The following is a 19,801-nucleotide window of genomic DNA, read 5'->3' on the forward strand; positions in this document are numbered from 1 at the left end:
TCCTCTTTATCCATTTAAAGGGCCCGGTCTTCCTCTTTATCTATTTAAAGAGCCCGGTCTTCCTCTTTACCTATTTAAAGAGCCCGGTCTTCCTCTTTATCCATTTAAAGGGCCCGGTCTTCCTCTTTATCTATTTAAAGAGCCCGGTCTTCCTCTTTATCCATTTAAAGGGCCCGGTCTTCCTCTTTATCTATTTAAAGAGCCCGGTCTTCCTCTTTACCTATTTAAAGAGCCCGGTCTTCCTCTTTATCCATTTAAAGGGCCCGGTCTTCCTCTTTATCTATTTAAAGAGCCCGGTCTTCTTCTTTACCCATTTAAAGAGCCCGGTCTTCCTCTTTACCCAATTAAAGACCCTGGTCTTCCTCTTTACTCATTGAAAGAGCCCGGTCTTCCTCTTTACCCATTTAAAGGGCCCGGTCTTCCTCTTTATCTATTTAAAGAGCCCGGTCTTCCTCTTTACCCATTTAAAGAGCCCGGTCTTCCACTTTACCCAATTAAAGGATACGGTCTTTCTCTTTACCCATTTAAAGGACCCGGTCTTCCACTTTACCCAATTAAGGGATACGGTCTTTCTCTTTACCCATTTAAAGAGCCCGGTCTTCCACTTTACCCAATTAAGGGATACGGTCTTCCTCTACCCATTTAAGGACCCCAGTCTTCCTCTTTACCCATTTAAAGACCCCAGTCTTCCCCTTTACCCATTTAAAGAGCCTGATCTTCCTCTTTACCCATTTAAAGGGCCCGGTCTTCCTCTTTACCCATTTACAGGGCCCAGTCCACCTCTTTACCCATTTAAAGACCCCAGTCTTCCCCTTTACCCATTTAAAGGGCCCGGTCTTCTTCTTTACCCATTTAAAGAGCCCGGTCTTCCTCTTTACCCATTTAAAGGGCCGGGTCTTCCTCTTTACTCATTGAAAGAGCCCAGTCTTCCTCTTTACACATTTAAAGGGCCCGGTCTTCCTCTTTATCTATTTAAAGAGCCCGGTCTTCCTCTTTACCCATTTAAAGAGCCCGGTCTTCCACTTTACCCAATTAAAGGATACGGTCTTTCTCTTTACCCATTTAAAGGACCCGGTCTTCCACTTTACCCAATTAAGGGATACGGTCTTTCTCTTTACCCATTTAAAGAGCCCGGTCTTCCACTTTACCCAATTAAGGGATACGGTCTTCCTCTACCCATTTAAGGACCCCAGTCTTCCTCTTTACCCATTTAAAGACCCCAGTCTTCCCCTTTACCCATTTAAAGAGCCTGATCTTCCTCTTTACCCATTTAAAGGGCCCGGTCTTCCTCTTTACCCATTTACAGGGCCCAGTCCACCTCTTTACACATTTAAAGGTCCCGGTCTTCCTCTTTACCCATTTAAAAGCCCCTGTCTTTCTCTTTACCCAGTTAAAGAGCCTGGTCTTCCTCTTTAACCATTTAAAGGACACAGTCTTCCTGTTTACCCATTTAAAGACCCCAGTCTTCCTCTTTACCCATTTAAAGAGCCTGATCTTCCTCTTTACCCATTAAAAGCGCCCGGTCTTCCTCTTTACCTATTTAAAGAGCCCGGTCTTCCTCTTTAACCATTTAAAGCCCCCAGTCTTCCTCTTTACACATTTAAAGGACACAGTCTTCCTGTTTACCCATTTAAAGGCCCCAGTCTTCCTATTTACACATTTAAAAGCCCCTGTCTTCCTCTTTACCCAGTTAAAAGATACAGTCTTCCACTTAACCCATTTAAAGTGCCCAGTCCTCCTCTTTACCAATTGAAAGAGCCCGGTCTTCCTGATTACCCATTTAAGGAGCCCGATCTTCCTCTTTATCCTTTTAAAGATCCTGGTCTTTCTCATTACGTAGTTAAAGGATCCGGTCTTTCACTTTACCCATTTAAAGACCCTGGGCTTCTTGTTTACCCATTTTAAGAGAATATCTACAGCTTTGAGCAGACTCCTTTGTGTCTTCTCTGTACCATCACTGGACAGTATAATGGAGTTAATGCTGCTGCATACTACAGCTATACGTGTGGTAAGCCTAAGCCCCCTTACTCCCATGGCAGCTTGCAATTAAGTTGCCCTACACCAAGGTTTGTGACAGTGAGTCCAGCTTCTCGAAGAAGTTCTTTTCTGTATACAGGGATGTGTGGAACAAGAATGGAAGCTGGGCTCTATCATATTTCTACCCAAAGCTACTGAATCAATGGTGAGAATTCATGTGGTAGTGAATAGACTAGAACCTAAAGTGAAGCCTAAGTATCTAAACACAGAAGAGTCCCACCTTGGCGACAGGGACAGTAAATTTACCCCAGCGGCTTCATCTGAAGTTTCCAATGAGAGTGGAATGCCTTATCGTAAACAAATATAGAATACCAACATTTTCACCATTTCCAGAAGGATCGGTGTGAGTATAACTGGAGTTTTCATATACACCGTCGAGCCGTCAGCAGCTAGTAATCATTCACTAATGTTTTTCTATTCCCAGCCACTGCATGTCTTAGGATGCAGGAAAGGGTTTGCACCATTACAGCAAAATGCAGTGGGGATAATGAGCGCCCTGCCCTGTTCCCCTCTGCATCGCTTAGGATTCTGAAATGATTATCCCATTCTAAAATGTGTCATAAGTTTATGATACAACATCTGGGTTGTCATTGTGGTGTCAGGTAGGAAAGGCCCGCAAGTAAGGGGTACACATAGTATGTGCCTTACACCCCTACTTTACTCTCGCATGACTGGGAAGTGTGTGTGTTTGTTGGACTACAACTCCCAGCATCCCGAGGGTTTGCAGACAGGATGGTGTTTTATGCAGGGCTGGATATAAGCCCCACCTCTGCATTGAGCCGGTGCTTGAAAATCATAGTTCCTGTGTGTGTTCCATCGCGCTGGGATTCCTGTTGCCTGGCACCTTCTGAATTTCTACAACTTTGGGTTATCCTTGGTGAGTCTGCAACGCTCTCCAAGGAGGTTGTCCCGCGCTGAGTTTTTTTCAGTGCCTGTTTCCTTTGCGGCTGTCTACCTTGCCGCATATCAGCTGCTTGGGCTCGGTGGTTGGGACCGCAACTGCAAGCCTCCTTGTTATTCTTCAGAATCCTTCCGGCAACATGCGGTTGCCGGATACTCATTATCGGTTGCATCACCAGGGATTTCCCGCTGACAGACGGTTATGGGAGATATTACGGGGACGCTGAGGCAAGCGTTCCTCGTACACCTACTACCTCTGAATTTCCTCTTGCTCCTGTGATGTAACAGCGAGCACTTCTGATCATTTTCTTTTATTTTTTCCATATTGTTGGTAATTGGTACTGTTGTTTTGGCATTTTTGATTTATCAGTAACTCCTGGAGGAGAGTGCATGTTACCATACAAGGCAACATTTTAGGACAGGGACGTGGGAGATTTAAAATTAAAAATCAGGAGAACGAAAATTCCCCTTTGACTTTTATTGTAAAAAATTCCATTTCAGGTGGGATAAAGCTAACATAAAGCCATTTTTGGCTTGAAGTCTCCCACATGAATAGGGTCTATTGGTATGTATGCATGTTACTTAACCCCGACTTCCCCGCACTTGAGTACCTGTTGCCTTTGCACCCCAGCATTTTGGCGGACGACGTCCCCTGGGACAAAACTGAAGGGTGCTTATTAAACATTCAAGGTGTGCTGTGTGAGTACTGGATGTAAGTATCAAGGAACAAGGTGGTGTGCTAATTTGAGAATAGTATCTACGTTTGTATGCCATCTACATTTCTGTTTCACAAGGGACCTTTACCGTATGGCCAATGGTTCCCTGAGACCCTAGAGGCCTGCTTCTTCACGAGGGGTTCTAGACCAGCGCATTCCAGAGACACTCAGCAGCCTTTATTATTTTATCCATTCCCGTTTTCCCTGGTGCATTCCCTCACAAAGTAGTGAATGCAAACACTCTTTGGGTGGCAACGTAGAAGGGAATAGTAGAACTCACTTCTTACATCATCCCCGATGGACGGCTCCCAAGGTCAGTGATGTTTCAATCTGACAGTCCCGACATGGGTCCATGTCATTAGTGAGGAACAATGTTGTCTGCAACAAGAATTCCTATCATATAAAGCCAAAGGCTCTTTAGCATTCAAAAATGCAACTGCAAGATCATCTTCATGACTCCTTGTTTAATCTGTGATGTGAAGCAGCCTCTACAGCGCCTACGTTTACTCCGGATGTTTTTTGCCTGGTAGACACAGGTTTGGTCTCTGTAAACCATCAAGTAATCAAATTTTGAACCCTAGTTGCTAATATTTTACACAAGATCACAGAAGTGTGCATATTTCATATACAAGAGAAGGGGTCTATTTAACTGAAGGGACCGTTCAAAATTCTTTCATGAATTCAATCAGGTGCAATCCTTCAAGGAAAATCGGGCAGAAGCTTCATCACTTTAAACTTGTGATCCTAGGCACATCCCATTACTTAATCTGGTATAGGGCCATCCCAAAAGGAGAAAGATGGAATAAAACATTCCCCCAAAAAGTGCTGGAATATAGTATTGCCAGTGGGTGCTTCCCCGAAGACCGAGGTAGCAAAACCCTTCACAGTTTTGAGATTCGAATTCTATAATAATAAAAAAGTTATGTTAAAGCTTTTATCCAAAGAAATGTACCTGGGACATTTTGTGCATGGTACTGCTCTCTTCTTATGAGGTAACCTTTCATACTTGGGAGATATTTAAGTGACAGAGTGCCACATAGCAGTATTTGAACCTGGGACCTGAAGATCAAATACAGATCTCAGAATTAAGTACTTCACCAACTCCCTACTTTTGAAACCAGAGAAGTTCAACAAAAAGAACTTTTACAACCGCTCCTTCCCCAGACTATCATCAAGAATATAAAATGCTCTACCTCATGACCCCAGGACAAACCCCTCGACTACCTCCTTCAAAAAAGAAGTTAAAAAGCTTCTGATGAACAGATTGTTCACTAGTAGTCCTGAAATCTCTCAACTTGTCTAGTTTCTGGTGGACGCCCCCAGATCGTGCTTCTGCCAAGTTGGATGATATTTTGTATTTGTTTTGATCTTTGCTTATTCCTTCTTGACTGTTACTGCTCTATTTTCCCTGTATGTTAACTTGACTGATATTTGTACAATGCTCTGAGACCCTGATGGGTATGTAAGTACTATACCTAAAGAATATTACTATATTTGATCCCTCTTGGAATCTGGCCAAATGTTAGCTTTACCTGCCTCAAAGTTGGGTCATTATCTTTTGTATGGCAGAGCACTAATGCCATTGGTTCCAGAAGTGGTGCAACTTTGGGTCTTCTGGCACATATGACCGTTTGTTCAATGTCAGTCTTTGCTGACTTTGTGGACAGGCCCCTTTATGCTAAGGCTTCTATCATCATCATCTCAATATATATGAACAGATAGTGTTTGAATATGTAAGACATAGAATACAAAGGAGAGAGAGTGTAATTATCATTCAACTAGTCCAAGTCACAGTATATTTACAATATTATTCCACACATCCAAAAGATACACAACTGCAGTCCAAATATGCAAAGACGATTCCTAGATGAGAGGATAGTCTTTATTTAATTCTTGTAATATAAAGAAGATTACAGCTAGCGCGTTCCATCCCAAAAACAGCAGAACGTCTTCAGGGCAAAGACTATTGAACTACTCAATACTTTAAAGATTATTTCTCATTTGAACTTCTAGATGAGTTCTTTTGTCTTTCAATCTATAGAGCATGTTGCCTTGTGTCCAATATGTAGTCCTTGCATGAGTTACATCCGATAGACATCGCAGCGTCATCATGGACAAAGACTATTATCTCATCTATGAATTATCTTCGCATATTTGGACTGCAGTTGCTGGTCTTTTGGACAGACGTAGAATAATTTTGTAAAAGGAAATTACACTTTATGCTGTGCCTCTCTCACATTTTTGTGTGAATTGTCTTAAATATCAAGGGTTTTGGAACAGTTAACCCAGGGAGTTGGGCAGCCATAACCTGGAATGACTTGAGTGTTGCAATTCATATTACAACCATTTGAAGTGGTGTTTTTCAGCATTTGAGTATATAATCACTAATTATTCTAACAAGATACAGTAGATACTCATCTGATTGACAGTCAATAGAAGGTCAAATGGCAGACTAGCAAATAGCCCAGACCAAAAAGGGGTCAAGGTTTAGGATCGGTGAACTGTTAAATGAATTTGTGTGGTCAGCCGAAATAGGAATTTTAAGGGGAGTTGCATAGATTTCGGGGATCAATCATGAGATCTAAAGTAGAATCAAAGAGAGTGAGAAAGTGGTGTTGTGTGAGGTGGTTGGTTGAGAAAGCTGGTTTAGGTGAGCAACGTACACAAAGGCTCACACTCCACTGTTAGGTAATATATGACACTGGAGGTAATGAGTGTTTTTATACCTCACCTGAAAGCATTTTAAATGTGGGTGCTATCTGAGCAGGGTTTGGTAGCCCTCAGTTATGGCTTAACTTTCAAGGAGCAATTTTTTACTGAAGTGGAACTCAGGTGCCAACAGGCAGCTCGATTATGTGACAAGGCCACATGGAGGCATTCCTAAAACCACCCTCAAGTCTATACCAATTCCCAGGAGATTAGGAGATACAGAAAGGAAGCACTGACCTTAGCAATAGCATCACTGTTGGGCAGCAAAGGCAACGCAAGTAGATCCGAGAGAGTTGACTGCAGATCCCCTGGGTCCTCTTCACCCATCACTACAAAAGAGGGAATAATGTGTATCAACTGCTGATCATGCGGAACCACTAGTAATTACTTTTGGAGTGTATCATCGTACTGTTTTTAGCTATACTGTTACATTACAAAACGGAGCAACCATGTGCAGATCAGTTTTCACTCTCTGACATGAGGGGCAGATCAGCTCACCTCCCCTCTGAATGGAAACCATGGGCAGGAGTAGCAGACAAACATCACTATCATTCACCTCCAACTCCACCGACAACAAGAATTCTAAGACTTTATTGACTGCCAAGGATACCAGTGTCAGTAGGGGGGGTGGCATCATGGTGGTTTGCACATCTGCTGGGTGTAGACGCCACTTCTAAATTCCAATAGTAGTTCAGGACTGGAGGTGGCATGTCCATGATGCTACCATGCAAGGGTGCTCATGGGTCATTCGTACAGTCATCAAGAGAGACTTTTAATGAGAATGACAATACAATATAAAGGGAAGAGGGAACAAAATAAACCAATTCTGCCTTACTTACTGACAGAGGCTTCTAATTAAGCTCCAATTGAAAATAAAAAGAGAAGTTAACAGTAACAGAACAAGAAGTTAGGGAGCATTTAACAGAAACAGCATGTTAAAGTCCTCAGTAGAGTAACTCTATTGTGGCCTATGTCGTCCTTACTCAGTTCTTGATATTGTGTGCCCATTATTAGCATAAGGTACACCACAAAGATTGTTTCTCGGTTAGGTGAAAATGGAGAGGACACCAGGGTGATAGATTTGAACATAGAATAATTCCAGCAGGGAGAGCTGAGCCCTTATTTAGAGTTCTGCAGGATGGCACCACCGAGATATATCAGTGATGTCCTCTTCCTGCCCAACTTGTGGTTCCCCCACGTCATTTAGATTCCCCACAGTTGCCTAGGGATTTCCAAGGGAGCAGCATCAGCTTGGCTGCCAATGGAAACCACTGACTCAGTGGTCTGTCCACCACTGGGTTGCTTGGCCACAGTAGTGGTCATCCCGTCCTATCCGATGCAGGCAGACAGTGGCTGTTTTTCCATGCCTAGGTATATCGTGCTCATCTATCTGCAAAAAACTGTGGAGTAAAATATGTGCCACCAAAAAGGAGTTACCACATTTAACCGGGGCACGTGTAATTGGGACCAAATTAACCCAACAATTTCCACAAATTTTCTTCTACAAAAAATGTTTATAAATAAATGGGGGTGCCCGCGTGGGACCCCTGCATTAACATTGTTTCCCACATACTAAAATGTTTACTTTACTTATTTTTGTCATGTGCTGTACTGATGATGTAAACACTTGTTGTGGTGTTTTTAAATACTGTACTCCCTTAAATAACAGACCTCCTTCCCATTGTGGGATGTGAGTGAGAAGACTCCATTAGCACACTCCTATAGGGATATATTGTTTCCGGCCTTCTAACAAGCTTCTTTTAATTGTGCCATACACTACAAAGATGTTGTTGGTGTTTTTTCATTCATCAAAAATATTTTACAACTTGAACGATTTTTCGATAAATTTGTTTTAAAATTATATTTATGCAGTAAATTTGACATATGCTATATACTTTGTATACCTTGTATTGGTAGTGCCAATTATGTTTGTTGTGATGCACTTTTGATGTATAGTGTAGCGCTGAAGTCCATTCACATTTCATATACCACAATGTAACCTCTCACAAAATATGTACGTCTGACTCTAATGTTCGATGTGTAGTGTTAGACTGAAAGAGGTCATATCATAATGCACTCTACAACGAAGACAGGCAGAGAGGAAATTTAAATAATGCATGTCTCCACTAAACAGAAGGGCCTTGGGGCTATTCACAAACTGTTGGGGATATTCACAAAGGTAAATTACACGTGTGAGTAAATCTACATGTGTAATTGACTCTTACACTTTATAGTACATTTACAACTTTTGGATATTCACAAAATCCAAGTGTAAATTAATTTAAAGTGTAAGTCTGTGAACTGCTGCCAGGCCTTTGAATATGGTGGAGACATGTAAATTACACTTCTGGGGTACGTTTACAATCGGATTTTGTGAATAGCCAAAAAGTAGTAAACTTACTCAACAGTATAAGGTGCCTTTGCGAAGCAGGCTCTAAGTGTAAATATACAGAGTGATATTTCTGCTGGTGTGCTTTGGTATGGTTTATTTGGCTGACTGTGAAGCACAGGGAGCTGTTTATTTGCTGATGCTGCAAATAAATTGACTTCTGAAGAACTGCACGACACAAAAGCGGCACCAACATTTCAGAAACAATGTGTGCTGGTGCCAGAGAATGATTATGTGTTGTGTTCTCCATAAACCATAGGTAGGAAGGCATTTTCCAAGCAAGATCTCAAACGTTTATACGGAATATCTTTGCTGCCAATGAGCCTCGACTGTATCTTCGCACAGATGGCCTCCTCAAGCTTGAGGAGTAGCATCTGTAAAGATTGATACTGTGTATGTTCTCTGAAGAAGGTGCCTTTTATGATGTGCTCTCGTGACCCACAAGCTCTGAGAGGACTACCTTTTCTGTGATGATAAATTAAACCTCCAGTCTCCTTGAACATGCAGCCATTGACAGTTGACACACACTTGGAGAGCACTTACAAGCAGCCTGTCAGTTGGACCTAGATAACTACAAGAAGACCTGGCCTCTCACATTCTCACATTAATTGTGCTGTTGTTAGTGTCAGACTGAGTCCTTTGCTTTAGAAATGATACTTTTGTTGATGGAAAGGAAGACACATTCTCTCAAGTCACTTCAAAATCTGGGATTCGCAGCAGGGATATCATGGCCTCCAAGGATTGTAACACAAAGGTAAACACTTTTAGTTTCCCAAATCAAATGTAACATAAAATCCTTGCCTTCTGTGATGGCAGGAAACCAAGGCCTTACCTTGGAGAACCCATTCATAGCTTATTTTACCCAGAGCGGCGCAACTCTGCGCTGATAATGTGAAGAGCCTGTATTAGACTTTAGCAGATGGTACTCCATCCATCAAGGTGGCAGAGGACATTAGCTCTGCCACCCTGATGGACTACCTTCTGCCAGATTTAGAGATGACCACCCGCCCAGCAGTCATCTCTGCATGTGATTCCCATCAAGGTACAAACTGTTTGGTGGGCGGTCGCTGTTGGTTTTAACGGCAGTCCACCAAAATGTTAACACTTTTGTTTGTGTTTGCGAAGGAGTACCTTCAGCTACAAGCTCTAAATCAGGTCCAGAGACTCCACTTGACATCTCAGAAACTTCTCGTGACACACCAGTTTTGCAACGTGGAACCTGGCATCCTGCAAATCTATTGTACAGCCATAATTGACGTTTGGGATACAGAGGAACATCTGTTGAAGGGGATCTATACTGAAATTCTCCTTTTTGATAACTGTTTTGACATATTTCAGATCTAGCTTAGGTATCAGGTCTTCAGATGAAGCTTTTCTTTCAATCAAATATAAGGTCAAATAGAAAATGGGTTATTTTACGACAAGATGAGCACACCCTTTTGTGAATGCTGTCAATAAAACTGACTGTAACTTGTGTTTGGAGGCATATGATCTTAAGTGACTTGAAACTACCAACCATAAGCATTTTAACATCAGGCACAAAGACATCTGTCTTGGATCCCCTTCAGAAATGGAGGACACTTCCCAACGGATCCCTTCTGGCTCAGCAGAAAATTAGGACTGTGGATTGTGGCTTGAGCAAGATGTGTGGGATCTGCAGGGCTGGGGTCTTGAAAGAGAGCTGTAATTTATGCTAGAATCAAACCATTCTAACCGTCAGCATATGACAAGGATCTCAGCATGGAGAACTCTCCCTCTTTAGCCTCCACTGCCATACAGGGAACACACGCCTGGATAAAAGATAAAAACAAGAAAAAAGAGAACACAGGCCTCCTAATATGTCTCCAACTTCTGCAACAAACTGACTCTTAACCTCAAACTAACCCCATACTTTTGTTAGTCAGGAAAGACCGAATAACTCAACTCTTCTCCAGAGATCTCAGCTGATCTCCAACCTCCAATGGTGGACAGCACCTCTCCCTTTCCTTCCTTTGCCATCCACTTTAGCTCTACAGTTTATGCATCTTCTACCCACACACTTGTCTTTATCCACTACGTTTTGTAAACCACTGTCTCCTGTTGATTCCAAGAAACGTGTAAACCCTGTTATCTCCTAGCCCCCTGATTTACAGGGACCCTTAGTAATGGTAACTGTGGAAAAGTAATAGCATTGCTCTGTGCCACGTGTTATGAGTGTCTTGGTCTTGGCATCATGGTTCAATACTTCTATGTAAAAGTGGCAGCACGTAACTAAACTTCAAAAAGCCACAGCCCACAAAGGGCAGCAACACTTACTGACAGCTACAGTGAAACTGAAGGCTTAGGAGGACCGCCACAGAAGGAGGCAGCACTGACTGACAGCTAGAGTGAAACTGAAGGCTTAGAGGGACAGCCACAGAAGGAGGCAGCACTGACTGACAGCTAGAGTGAAACTGAAGACTTAGGAGGACCGCCACAGAAGGAGGCAGCACTGACTGACAGCTAGAGTGAAACTGAAGGCTTAGGAGGACCGCCACAGAAGGAGGCAGCACTGACTGACAGCTAGAGTGAAACTGAAGGCTTAGGAGGACCGCCACAGAAGGAGGCAGCACTGACTGACAGCTAGAGTGAAACTGAAGGCTTAGGAGGACCGCCACAGGAGGAGGCAGCACTGACTGACAGCTAGAGTGAAACTGAAGGCTTAGGAGGACCGCCAAAGTAGGAGGCAGCACTGACTGACAGCTAGAGTAAAACTGAAGACTTAGAGGGACAGCCACAGAAGGAGGCAGCACTGACTGACAGCTAGAGTAAAACTGAAGACATAGGAGGACCGCCACAGAAGGAGGCAGCACTGACTGACAGCTAGAGTGAAACTGAAGGCTTAGGAGGACCGCCAAAGTAGGAGGCAGCACTGACTGACAGCTAGAGTAAAACTGAAGACTTAGAGGGACAGCCGCAGAAGGAGGCAGCCCTGACTGACAGCTAGAGTAAAACTGAAGACTTAGGAGGACCGCCACAGAAGGAGGCAGCACTGACTGACAGCTAGAGTGAAACTGAAGGCTTAGGAGGACCGCCACAGAAGGAGGCAGCACTGACTGACAGCTAGAGTGAAACTGAAGGCTTAGGAGGACCGCCACAGGAGGAGGCAGCACTGACTGACAGCTAGAGTGAAAGTGAAGGCTTAAGCGGACCGCCACAGAAGGAGGCAGCACTGACTGACAGCTAGAGTGAAACTGAAGGCTTAGGAGGACCGCCACAGGAGGACGCAGCACTGACTGACAGCTAGAGTGAAACTGAAGGCTTAGGAGGACCGCCACAGGAGGAGGCAGCACTGACTGACAGCTACAGTGAAACTGAAGGCTTAGGAGGACCGCCACAGAAGGAGGCAGCACTGACTAACAGCTAGAGTAAAACTGAAGGCTTAGGAGGACCGCCACAGGAGAAGGCAGCACTGACTGACAGCTAGAGTGAAACTGAAGGCTTAGGAGGACCGCCACAGGAGGAGGGAGCACTGACTGACAGCTCGAGTGAAACTGAAGGCTTAGGAGGACCGCCACAGGAGGAGGCAGCACTGACTGACAGCTAGAGTAAAACTGAAGGCTTAGGAGGACCGCCACAGGAGGAGGCAGCACTGACTGACAGCTCGAGTGAAACTGAAGGCTTAGGAGGACCGCCACAGGAGGAGGCAGCACTGACTGACAGCTAGAGTGAAACTGAAGACTTAGGAGGACCGCCACAGAAGGAGGCAGCACTGACTGACAGCAAGAGTGAAACTGAAGGCTTAGGAGGACCGCCACAGGAGGAGGCAGCACTGACTGACAGCTAGAGTAAAACTGAAGACTTAGGAGTACCGCCACAGGAGGAGGCAGCACTGACTGACAGCTAGAGTAAAACTGAAGGCTTAGGAGGACCGCCACAGGTGGAGGCAGCACTGACTGACAGCTCGAGTGAAACTGAAGGCTTAGGAGGACCGCCACAGGAGGAGGCAGCACTGACTGACAGCTAGAGTGAAACTGAAGGCTTAGGAGGACCGCCACAGGAGGAGGCAGCACTGACTGACAGCTAGAGTGAAGCTGAAGGCTAGGGAGGACCGCCACGGGAGGAGGCAGCACTGACTGACAGCTCGAGTGAAACTGAAGGCTTAAGAGGACCGCCACAGGAGGAGGCAGCACTGACTGACAGCTAGAGTGAAACTGAAGGCTTAGGAGGACCGCCACAGGAGGAGGCAGCACTGACTGACAGCTAGAGTGAAACAGAAGGCTTAGGAGGACCTCCACAGGAGGAGGCAGCACTGCACCTGCTGCTGCTCCTTCTCTGCTGTCACTTTGTTTGTCACAGTCCATCAGTACCACTTACCTGCATAGATAGCGTTCCAGTGCTTCTGCTTCAGCACAGGGCTGGCCAGCATCTCCAGCACAGGTAGGTACTGTCCAAAGTCAAGCACAAGTTGCTGGCATGCGTTGAACACAGGATCCCCGGCAGGGAGGGACTCTTTCATTGACACCAGTGCCTTCTGCCAGGCCGCTAGCTTCTGTCGAGCTCCTTCAGGGTGAAACTGGAAGAACAATGGAAAAAGGACATCAGTTATCATCTCTACCAGATCTACAGAATAACTGGAAGACCCTTGCCAAGGGAACCTGCTATCAAATTGTTTGATGGCTATACAATCCCAGCAGACTGTCAGGATCTGACGGATGTGCCTGCCTGAAATGAAAGAACTACGTCTCCCAGAATGCTTAGGAGAGAGGGACGGGCCACAGAAAGCATAAAGAACTGTGGGAGGCAACAACAGATGCACGTGATTCGTCTTCCGAGAGGCAGGTAGCGGACGCCCTGTCCCCGTGGAGTTGTGCGGAGTTGACGAAGTTCCTGCTCCTTGAATTATCTGTTCCCGTTGCTTGTTCCGTGGTAGTGGAACAAGACTTTACTGCGTGGTTCGGCTGAACTACGAGTCTTTCTCTTCAGGTACCGGCTGGGCTGCCTTCTTCTGTTGCGGTGAGTGGTGTCGTGAGACGCCGGATTTGCCCCCTCCGCACCATCACTGTTTTGTCGAGTCTCGGCAGCACCGGCTGGTGCAGTCTTCTTTGATTGTTTGGTTTGCAAGACGCGTGAGACGCAGGATTGCACCCTTCGCGTCCTGGCCAGCCTACTGGTTCCTGTGGGTGACGCGAGAGACGCCGGATTGCCTCCTCCGCGTTCCCACGCAAAGACCCCTTGACAGATACCGGCTGGTTCTGTCCGTCGGGTGTCGGTGTGTGCCGCGTGAGACGCTGGAGTGCCCCCTCCTCGCTCACACCAGGAAGCTCTCTTTGTTTTTGCGGCAGTACCGGCTGGTACTGCCATTCTTCTCTGTGAGGGGAGACGTGAAACGCACGAGATGCAGGATTGCACCCTCGGCGTTTTCACAAACTCTACGATCTCCTGCTTGGCGCTCGGCTGAGCGCTCACTCCATTTGCCTTTGGAGTTCTTCCCTGCTAGAGTCAAGAGACGCTGGATTTGCCCCTTCTTGAAACTCTTTCCTTGTGGTTGTTGTTGAGCCAATACTAACAGGGGCGCCTTTGCTTTCTTTAGGATAATTCGTATCTTAGATCACCACGTTAGTGAATACCCAGGTGTGAGGATTTGTTTTTCTTCGTTATTATTTGGCTTGAGGAATCAGCAGTTCCCGTTCTCATTTGAGGTCGTTATTTCCCAACGTCCCGGAGTCCTTAGCAGGAGCTGAGACAGGAAGGGGTCACCTCCAGAAAGATATCAGGTACCGTTCAGCATACATTCCATGCATTAGTTATCCATGTAAGAGAGGGAGTGATTCTGATACATGTCCTCTTTATTTCCTTACAGGACCTGATTCCCAGGGGTTGTTTAACCCCGACTTTTTCCCTCGCCTGACTGCCTTTGCACTCTGTATGTGTATATACACCAGAGCGCAGGGACGTCTGTGTTGTGTCCCCGAGGATCCGCCCCCGAGGTCCGGAGGGACGGACGAGTTGGTCATGTGACCGCCCTATAATAAAAAGAGGTCGAGCACGTGAGAGGGCGTTCAGAGACACGCGCCGACCGACCAAGCAACCTTATTTCCCAGTGTCCGGCTGAGTTTATTCTAGGGCCACGTGTTAGGCCTAGTCAGGGTTAGATGCCCCTTGAGCGTAGATCACCCGACACAACAATTGGCGACGAGGGTGGTGATCGATTCCCCGCACGGGGTGCGTGTGTGTGTGTCCCTGTTGGGGTGAGGCGGCGGCTGCGGGCACTTCCACGTGTCCGCGGTGCTCGTGCCGTGCCACCACACACCCCCGCTCGGCCTGCCTGGAGGAAATACTCTGATCCCTGGCTCTCTTCAGGTGAGCAGCGCTGGCCTGCATCTATCGATTTACAAAAGGGGGTGGTGATGAACAGAGTGTCTGAATTGAGCAGACCACTCTTACCCAGTCCAAAGATCAGGGCTTGATCCATCACCGTTATTTATCTCTCTGCCCCATCCCAGCTCAGAACCTGGCCATATGCAAATCAGTCTGTCCCTGGCCCAGTGCATCATGGGAACAGGGCAGACTAAACTACCAAGCCAATTCTTTACCAGAAAGGAGACAAGCTACCGGGGACCGGTTTCTGGCATTTCAGCCTCTTCGGCCCGGCTTGCTTGAATCCTGATGGAGCAGTGAGAAAGGGACTCATGTCTGAGTATACCCTGCCACACCTATAGTGGCCAAAATCGATTTACAAAAGGGGGTGGTGATGAACAGAGTGTCTGAATTGAGCAGACCACTCTTACCCAGTCCAAAGATCAGGGCTTGATCCATCACCGTTATTTATCTCACTGCCCCATCCCAGCTCAGAACCTGGCCATATGCAAATCAGTCTGTCCCTGGCCCAGTGCATCATGGGAACAGGGCAGACTAAACTACCAAGCCAATTCTTTACCAGAAAGGAGACAAGCTACCGGGGACCGGTTTCTGGCATTTCAGCCTCTTCGGCCCGGCTTGCTTGAATCCTGATGGAGCAGTGAGAAAGGGACTCATGTCTGAGTATACCCTGCCACACCTATAGTGGCCAAAATCGATTTACAAAAGGGGGTGGTGATGAACAGAGTGTCTGAATTGAGCAGACCACTCTTACCCAGTCCAAAGATCAGGGCTTGATCCATCACCGTTATTTATCTCACTGCCCCATCCCAGCTCAGAACCTGGCCATATGCAAATCAGTCTGTCCCTGGCCCAGTGCATCATGGGAACAGGGCAGACTAAACTACCAAGCCAATTCTTTACCAGAAAGGAGACAAGCTACCGGGGACCGGTTTCTGGCATTTCAGCCTCTTCGGCCCGGCTTGCTTGAATCCTGATGGAGCAGTGAGAAAGGGACTCATGTCTGAGTATACCCTGCCACACCTATAGTGGCCAAAATCGATTTACAAAAGGGGGTGGTGATGAACAGAGTGTCTGAATTGAGCAGACCACTCTTACCCAGTCCAAAGATCAGGGCTTGATCCATCACCGTTATTTATCTCACTGCCCCATCCCAGCTCAGAACCTGGCCATATGCAAATCAGTCTGTCCCTGGCCCAGTGCATCATGGGAACAGGGCAGACTAAACTACCAAGCCAATTCTTTACCAGAAAGGAGACAAGCTACCGGGGACCGGTTTCTGGCATTTCAGCCTCTTCGGCCCGGCTTGCTTGAATCCTGATGGAGCAGTGAGAAAGGGACTCCTGTCTGAGTATACCCTGCCACACCTATAGTGGCCAAAATCGATTTACAAAAGGGGGTGGTGATGAACAGAGTGTCTGAATTGAGCAGACCACTCTTACCCAGTCCAAAGATCAGGGCTTGATCCATCACCGTTATTTATCTCACTGCCCCATCCCAGCTCAGAACCTGGCCATATGCAAATCAGTCTGTCCCTGGCCCAGTGCATCATGGGAACAGGGCAGACTAAACTACCAAGCCAATTCTTTACCAGAAAGGAGACAAGCTACCGGGGACCGGTTTCTGGCATTTCAGCCTCTTCGGACCGGCTTGCTTGAATCCTGATGGAGCAGTGAGAAAGGGACTCATGTCTGAGTATACCCTGCCACACCTATAGTGGCCAAAATCGATTTACAAAAGGGGGTGGTGATGAACAGAGTGTCTGAATTGAGCAGACCACTCTTACCCAGTCCAAAGATCAGGGCTTGATCCATCACCGTTATTTATCTCACTGCCCCATCCCAGCTCAGAACCTGGCCATATGCAAATCAGTCTGTCCCTGGCCCAGTGCATCATGGGAACAGGGCAGACTAAACTACCAAGCCAATTCTTTACCAGAAAGGAGACAAGCTACCGGGGACCGGTTTCTGGCATTTCAGCCTCTTCGGCCCGGCTTGCTTGAATCCTGATGGAGCAGTGAGAAAGGGACTCATGTCTGAGTATACCCTGCCACACCTATAGTGGCCAAAATCGATTTACAAAAGGGGGTGGTGATGAACAGAGTGTCTGAATTGAGCAGACCACTCTTACCCAGTCCAAAGATCAGGGCTTGATCCATCACCGTTATTTATCTCACTGCCCCATCCCAGCTCAGAACCTGGCCATATGCAAATCAGTCTGTCCCTGGCCCAGTGCATCATGGGAACAGGGCAGACTAAACTACCAAGCCAATTCTTTACCAGAAAGGAGACAAGCTACCGGGGACCGGTTTCTGGCATTTCAGCCTCTTCGGCCCGGCTTGCTTGAATCCTGATGGAGCAGTGAGAAAGGGACTCATGTCTGAGTATACCCTGCCACACCTATAGTGGCCAAAATCGATTTACAAAAGGGGGTGGTGATGAACAGAGTGTCTGAATTGAGCAGACCACTCTTACCCAGTCCAAAGATCAGGGCTTGATCCATCACCGTTATTTATCTCACTGCCCCATCCCAGCTCAGAACCTGGCCATATGCAAATCAGTCTGTCCCTGGCCCAGTGCATCATGGGAACAGGGCAGACTAAACTACCAAGCCAATTCTTTACCAGAAAGGAGACAAGCTACCGGGGACCGGTTTCTGGCATTTCAGCCTCTTCGGCCCGGCTTGCTTGAATCCTGATGGAGCAGTGAGAAAGGGACTCATGTCTGAGTATACCCTGCCACACCTATAGTGGCCAAAATCGATTTACAAAAGGGGGTGGTGATGAACAGAGTGTCTGAATTGAGCAGACCACTCTTACCCAGTCCAAAGATCAGGGCTTGATCCATCACCGTTATTTATCTCACTGCCCCATCCCAGCTCAGAACCTGGCCATATGCAAATCAGTCTGTCCCTGGCCCAGTGCATCATGGGAACAGGGCAGACTAAACTACCAAGCCAATTCTTTACCAGAAAGGAGACAAGCTACCGGGGACCGGTTTCTGGCATTTCAGCCTCTTCGGCCCGGCTTGCTTGAATCCTGATGGAGCAGTGAGAAAGGGACTCATGTCTGAGTATACCCTGCCACACCTATAGTGGCCAAAATCGATTTACAAAAGGGGGTGGTGATGAACAGAGTGTCTGAATTGAGCAGACCACTCTTACCCAGTCCAAAGATCAGGGCTTGATCCATCACCGTTATTTATCTCACTGCCCCATCCCAGCTCAGAACCTGGCCGTATGCAAATCAGTCTGTCCCTGGCCCAGTGCATCATGGGAACAGGGCAGACTAAACTACCAAGCCAATTCTTTACCAGAAAGGAGACAAGCTACCGGGGACCGGTTTCTGGCATTTCAGCCTCTTCGGCCCGGCTTGCTTGAATCCTGATGGAGCAGTGAGAAAGGGACTCATGTCTGAGTATACCCTGCCACACCTATAGTGGCCAAAATCGATTTACAAAAGGGGGTGGTGATGAACAGAGTGTCTGAATTGAGCAGACCACTCTTACCCAGTCCAAAGATCAGGGCTTGATCCATCACCGTTATTTATCTCACTGCCCCATCCCAGCTCAGAACCTGGCCAAATGCAAATCAGTCTGTCCCTGGCCCAGTGCATCATGGGAACAGGGCAGACTAAACTACCAAGCCAATTCTTTACCAGAAAGGAGACAAGCTACCGGGGACCGGTTTCTGGCATTTCAGCCTCTTCGGCCCGGCTTGCTTGAATCCTGATGGAGCAGTGAGAAAGGGACTCATGTCTGAGTATACCCTGCCACACCTATAGTGGCCAAAATCGATTTACAAAAGGGGGTGGTGATGAACAGAGTGTCTGAATTGAGCAGACCACTCTTACCCAGTCCAAAGATCAGGGCTTGATCCATCACCGTTATTTATCTCACTGCCCCATCCCAGCTCAGAACCTGGCCATATGCAAATCAGTCTGTCCCTGGCCCAGTGCATCATGGAAACAGGGCAGACTAAACTACCAAGCCAATTCTTTACCAGAAAGGAGACAAGCTACCGGGGACCGGTTTCTGGCATTTCAGCCTCTTCGGCCCGGCTTGCTTGAATCCTGATGGAGCAGTGAGAAAGGGACTCATGTCTGAGTATACCCTGCCACACCTATAGTGGCCAAAATCGATTTACAAAAGGGGGTGGTGATGAACAGAGTGTCTGAATTGAGCAGACCACTCTTACCCAGTCCAAAGATCAGGGCTTGATCCATCACCGTTATTTATCTCACTGCCCCATCCCAGCTCAGAACCTGGCCATATGCAAATCAGTCTGTCCCTGGCCCAGTGCATCATGGGAACAGGGCAGACTAAACTACCAAGCCAATTCTTTACCAGAAAGGAGACAAGCTACCGGGGACCGGTTTCTGGCATTTCAGCCTCTTCGGCCCGGCTTGCTTGAATCCTGATGGAGCAGTGAGAAAGGGACTCATGTCTGAGTATACCCTGCCACACCTATAGTGGCCAAAATCGATTTACAAAAGGGGGTGGTGATGAACAGAGTGTCTGAATTGAGCAGACCACTCTTACCCAGTCCAAAGATCAGGGCTTGATCCATCACCGTTATTTATCTCACTGCCCCATCCCAGCTCAGAACCTGGCCATATGCAAATCAGTCTGTCCCTGGCCCAGTGCATCATGGGAACAGGGCAGACTAAACTACCAAGCCAATTCTTTACCAGAAAGGAGACAAGCTACCGGGG

The 19,801-nt window shown here is 46.8% G+C and overlaps 1 protein-coding gene across 1 annotated transcript in view; it reads right to left on the bottom strand.

Moving 5' to 3' along the window:
• Nucleotides 1–19,801, bottom strand: part of DNHD1 (dynein heavy chain domain 1) — a 682,720-nt gene that overhangs the window by 416,961 nt on the left and 245,958 nt on the right. The window contains exons 17-18 of the mRNA XM_086933691.1: nt 13,087–13,285; nt 6,600–6,691 (exon numbers count right to left, since the gene is read on the bottom strand). Of these exons, the coding sequence (XP_086789817.1) occupies nt 6,600–6,691; nt 13,087–13,285 (291 nt within the window). The remainder of the gene's footprint in view (nt 1–6,599; nt 6,692–13,086; nt 13,286–19,801) is intronic.

The sequence above is a fragment of the Lissotriton vulgaris genome, chromosome 8, assembly GCF_964263255.1.
Source record: "Lissotriton vulgaris chromosome 8, aLisVul1.2, whole genome shotgun sequence".
Taxonomy (NCBI): domain Eukaryota; kingdom Metazoa; phylum Chordata; class Amphibia; order Caudata; family Salamandridae; genus Lissotriton; species Lissotriton vulgaris.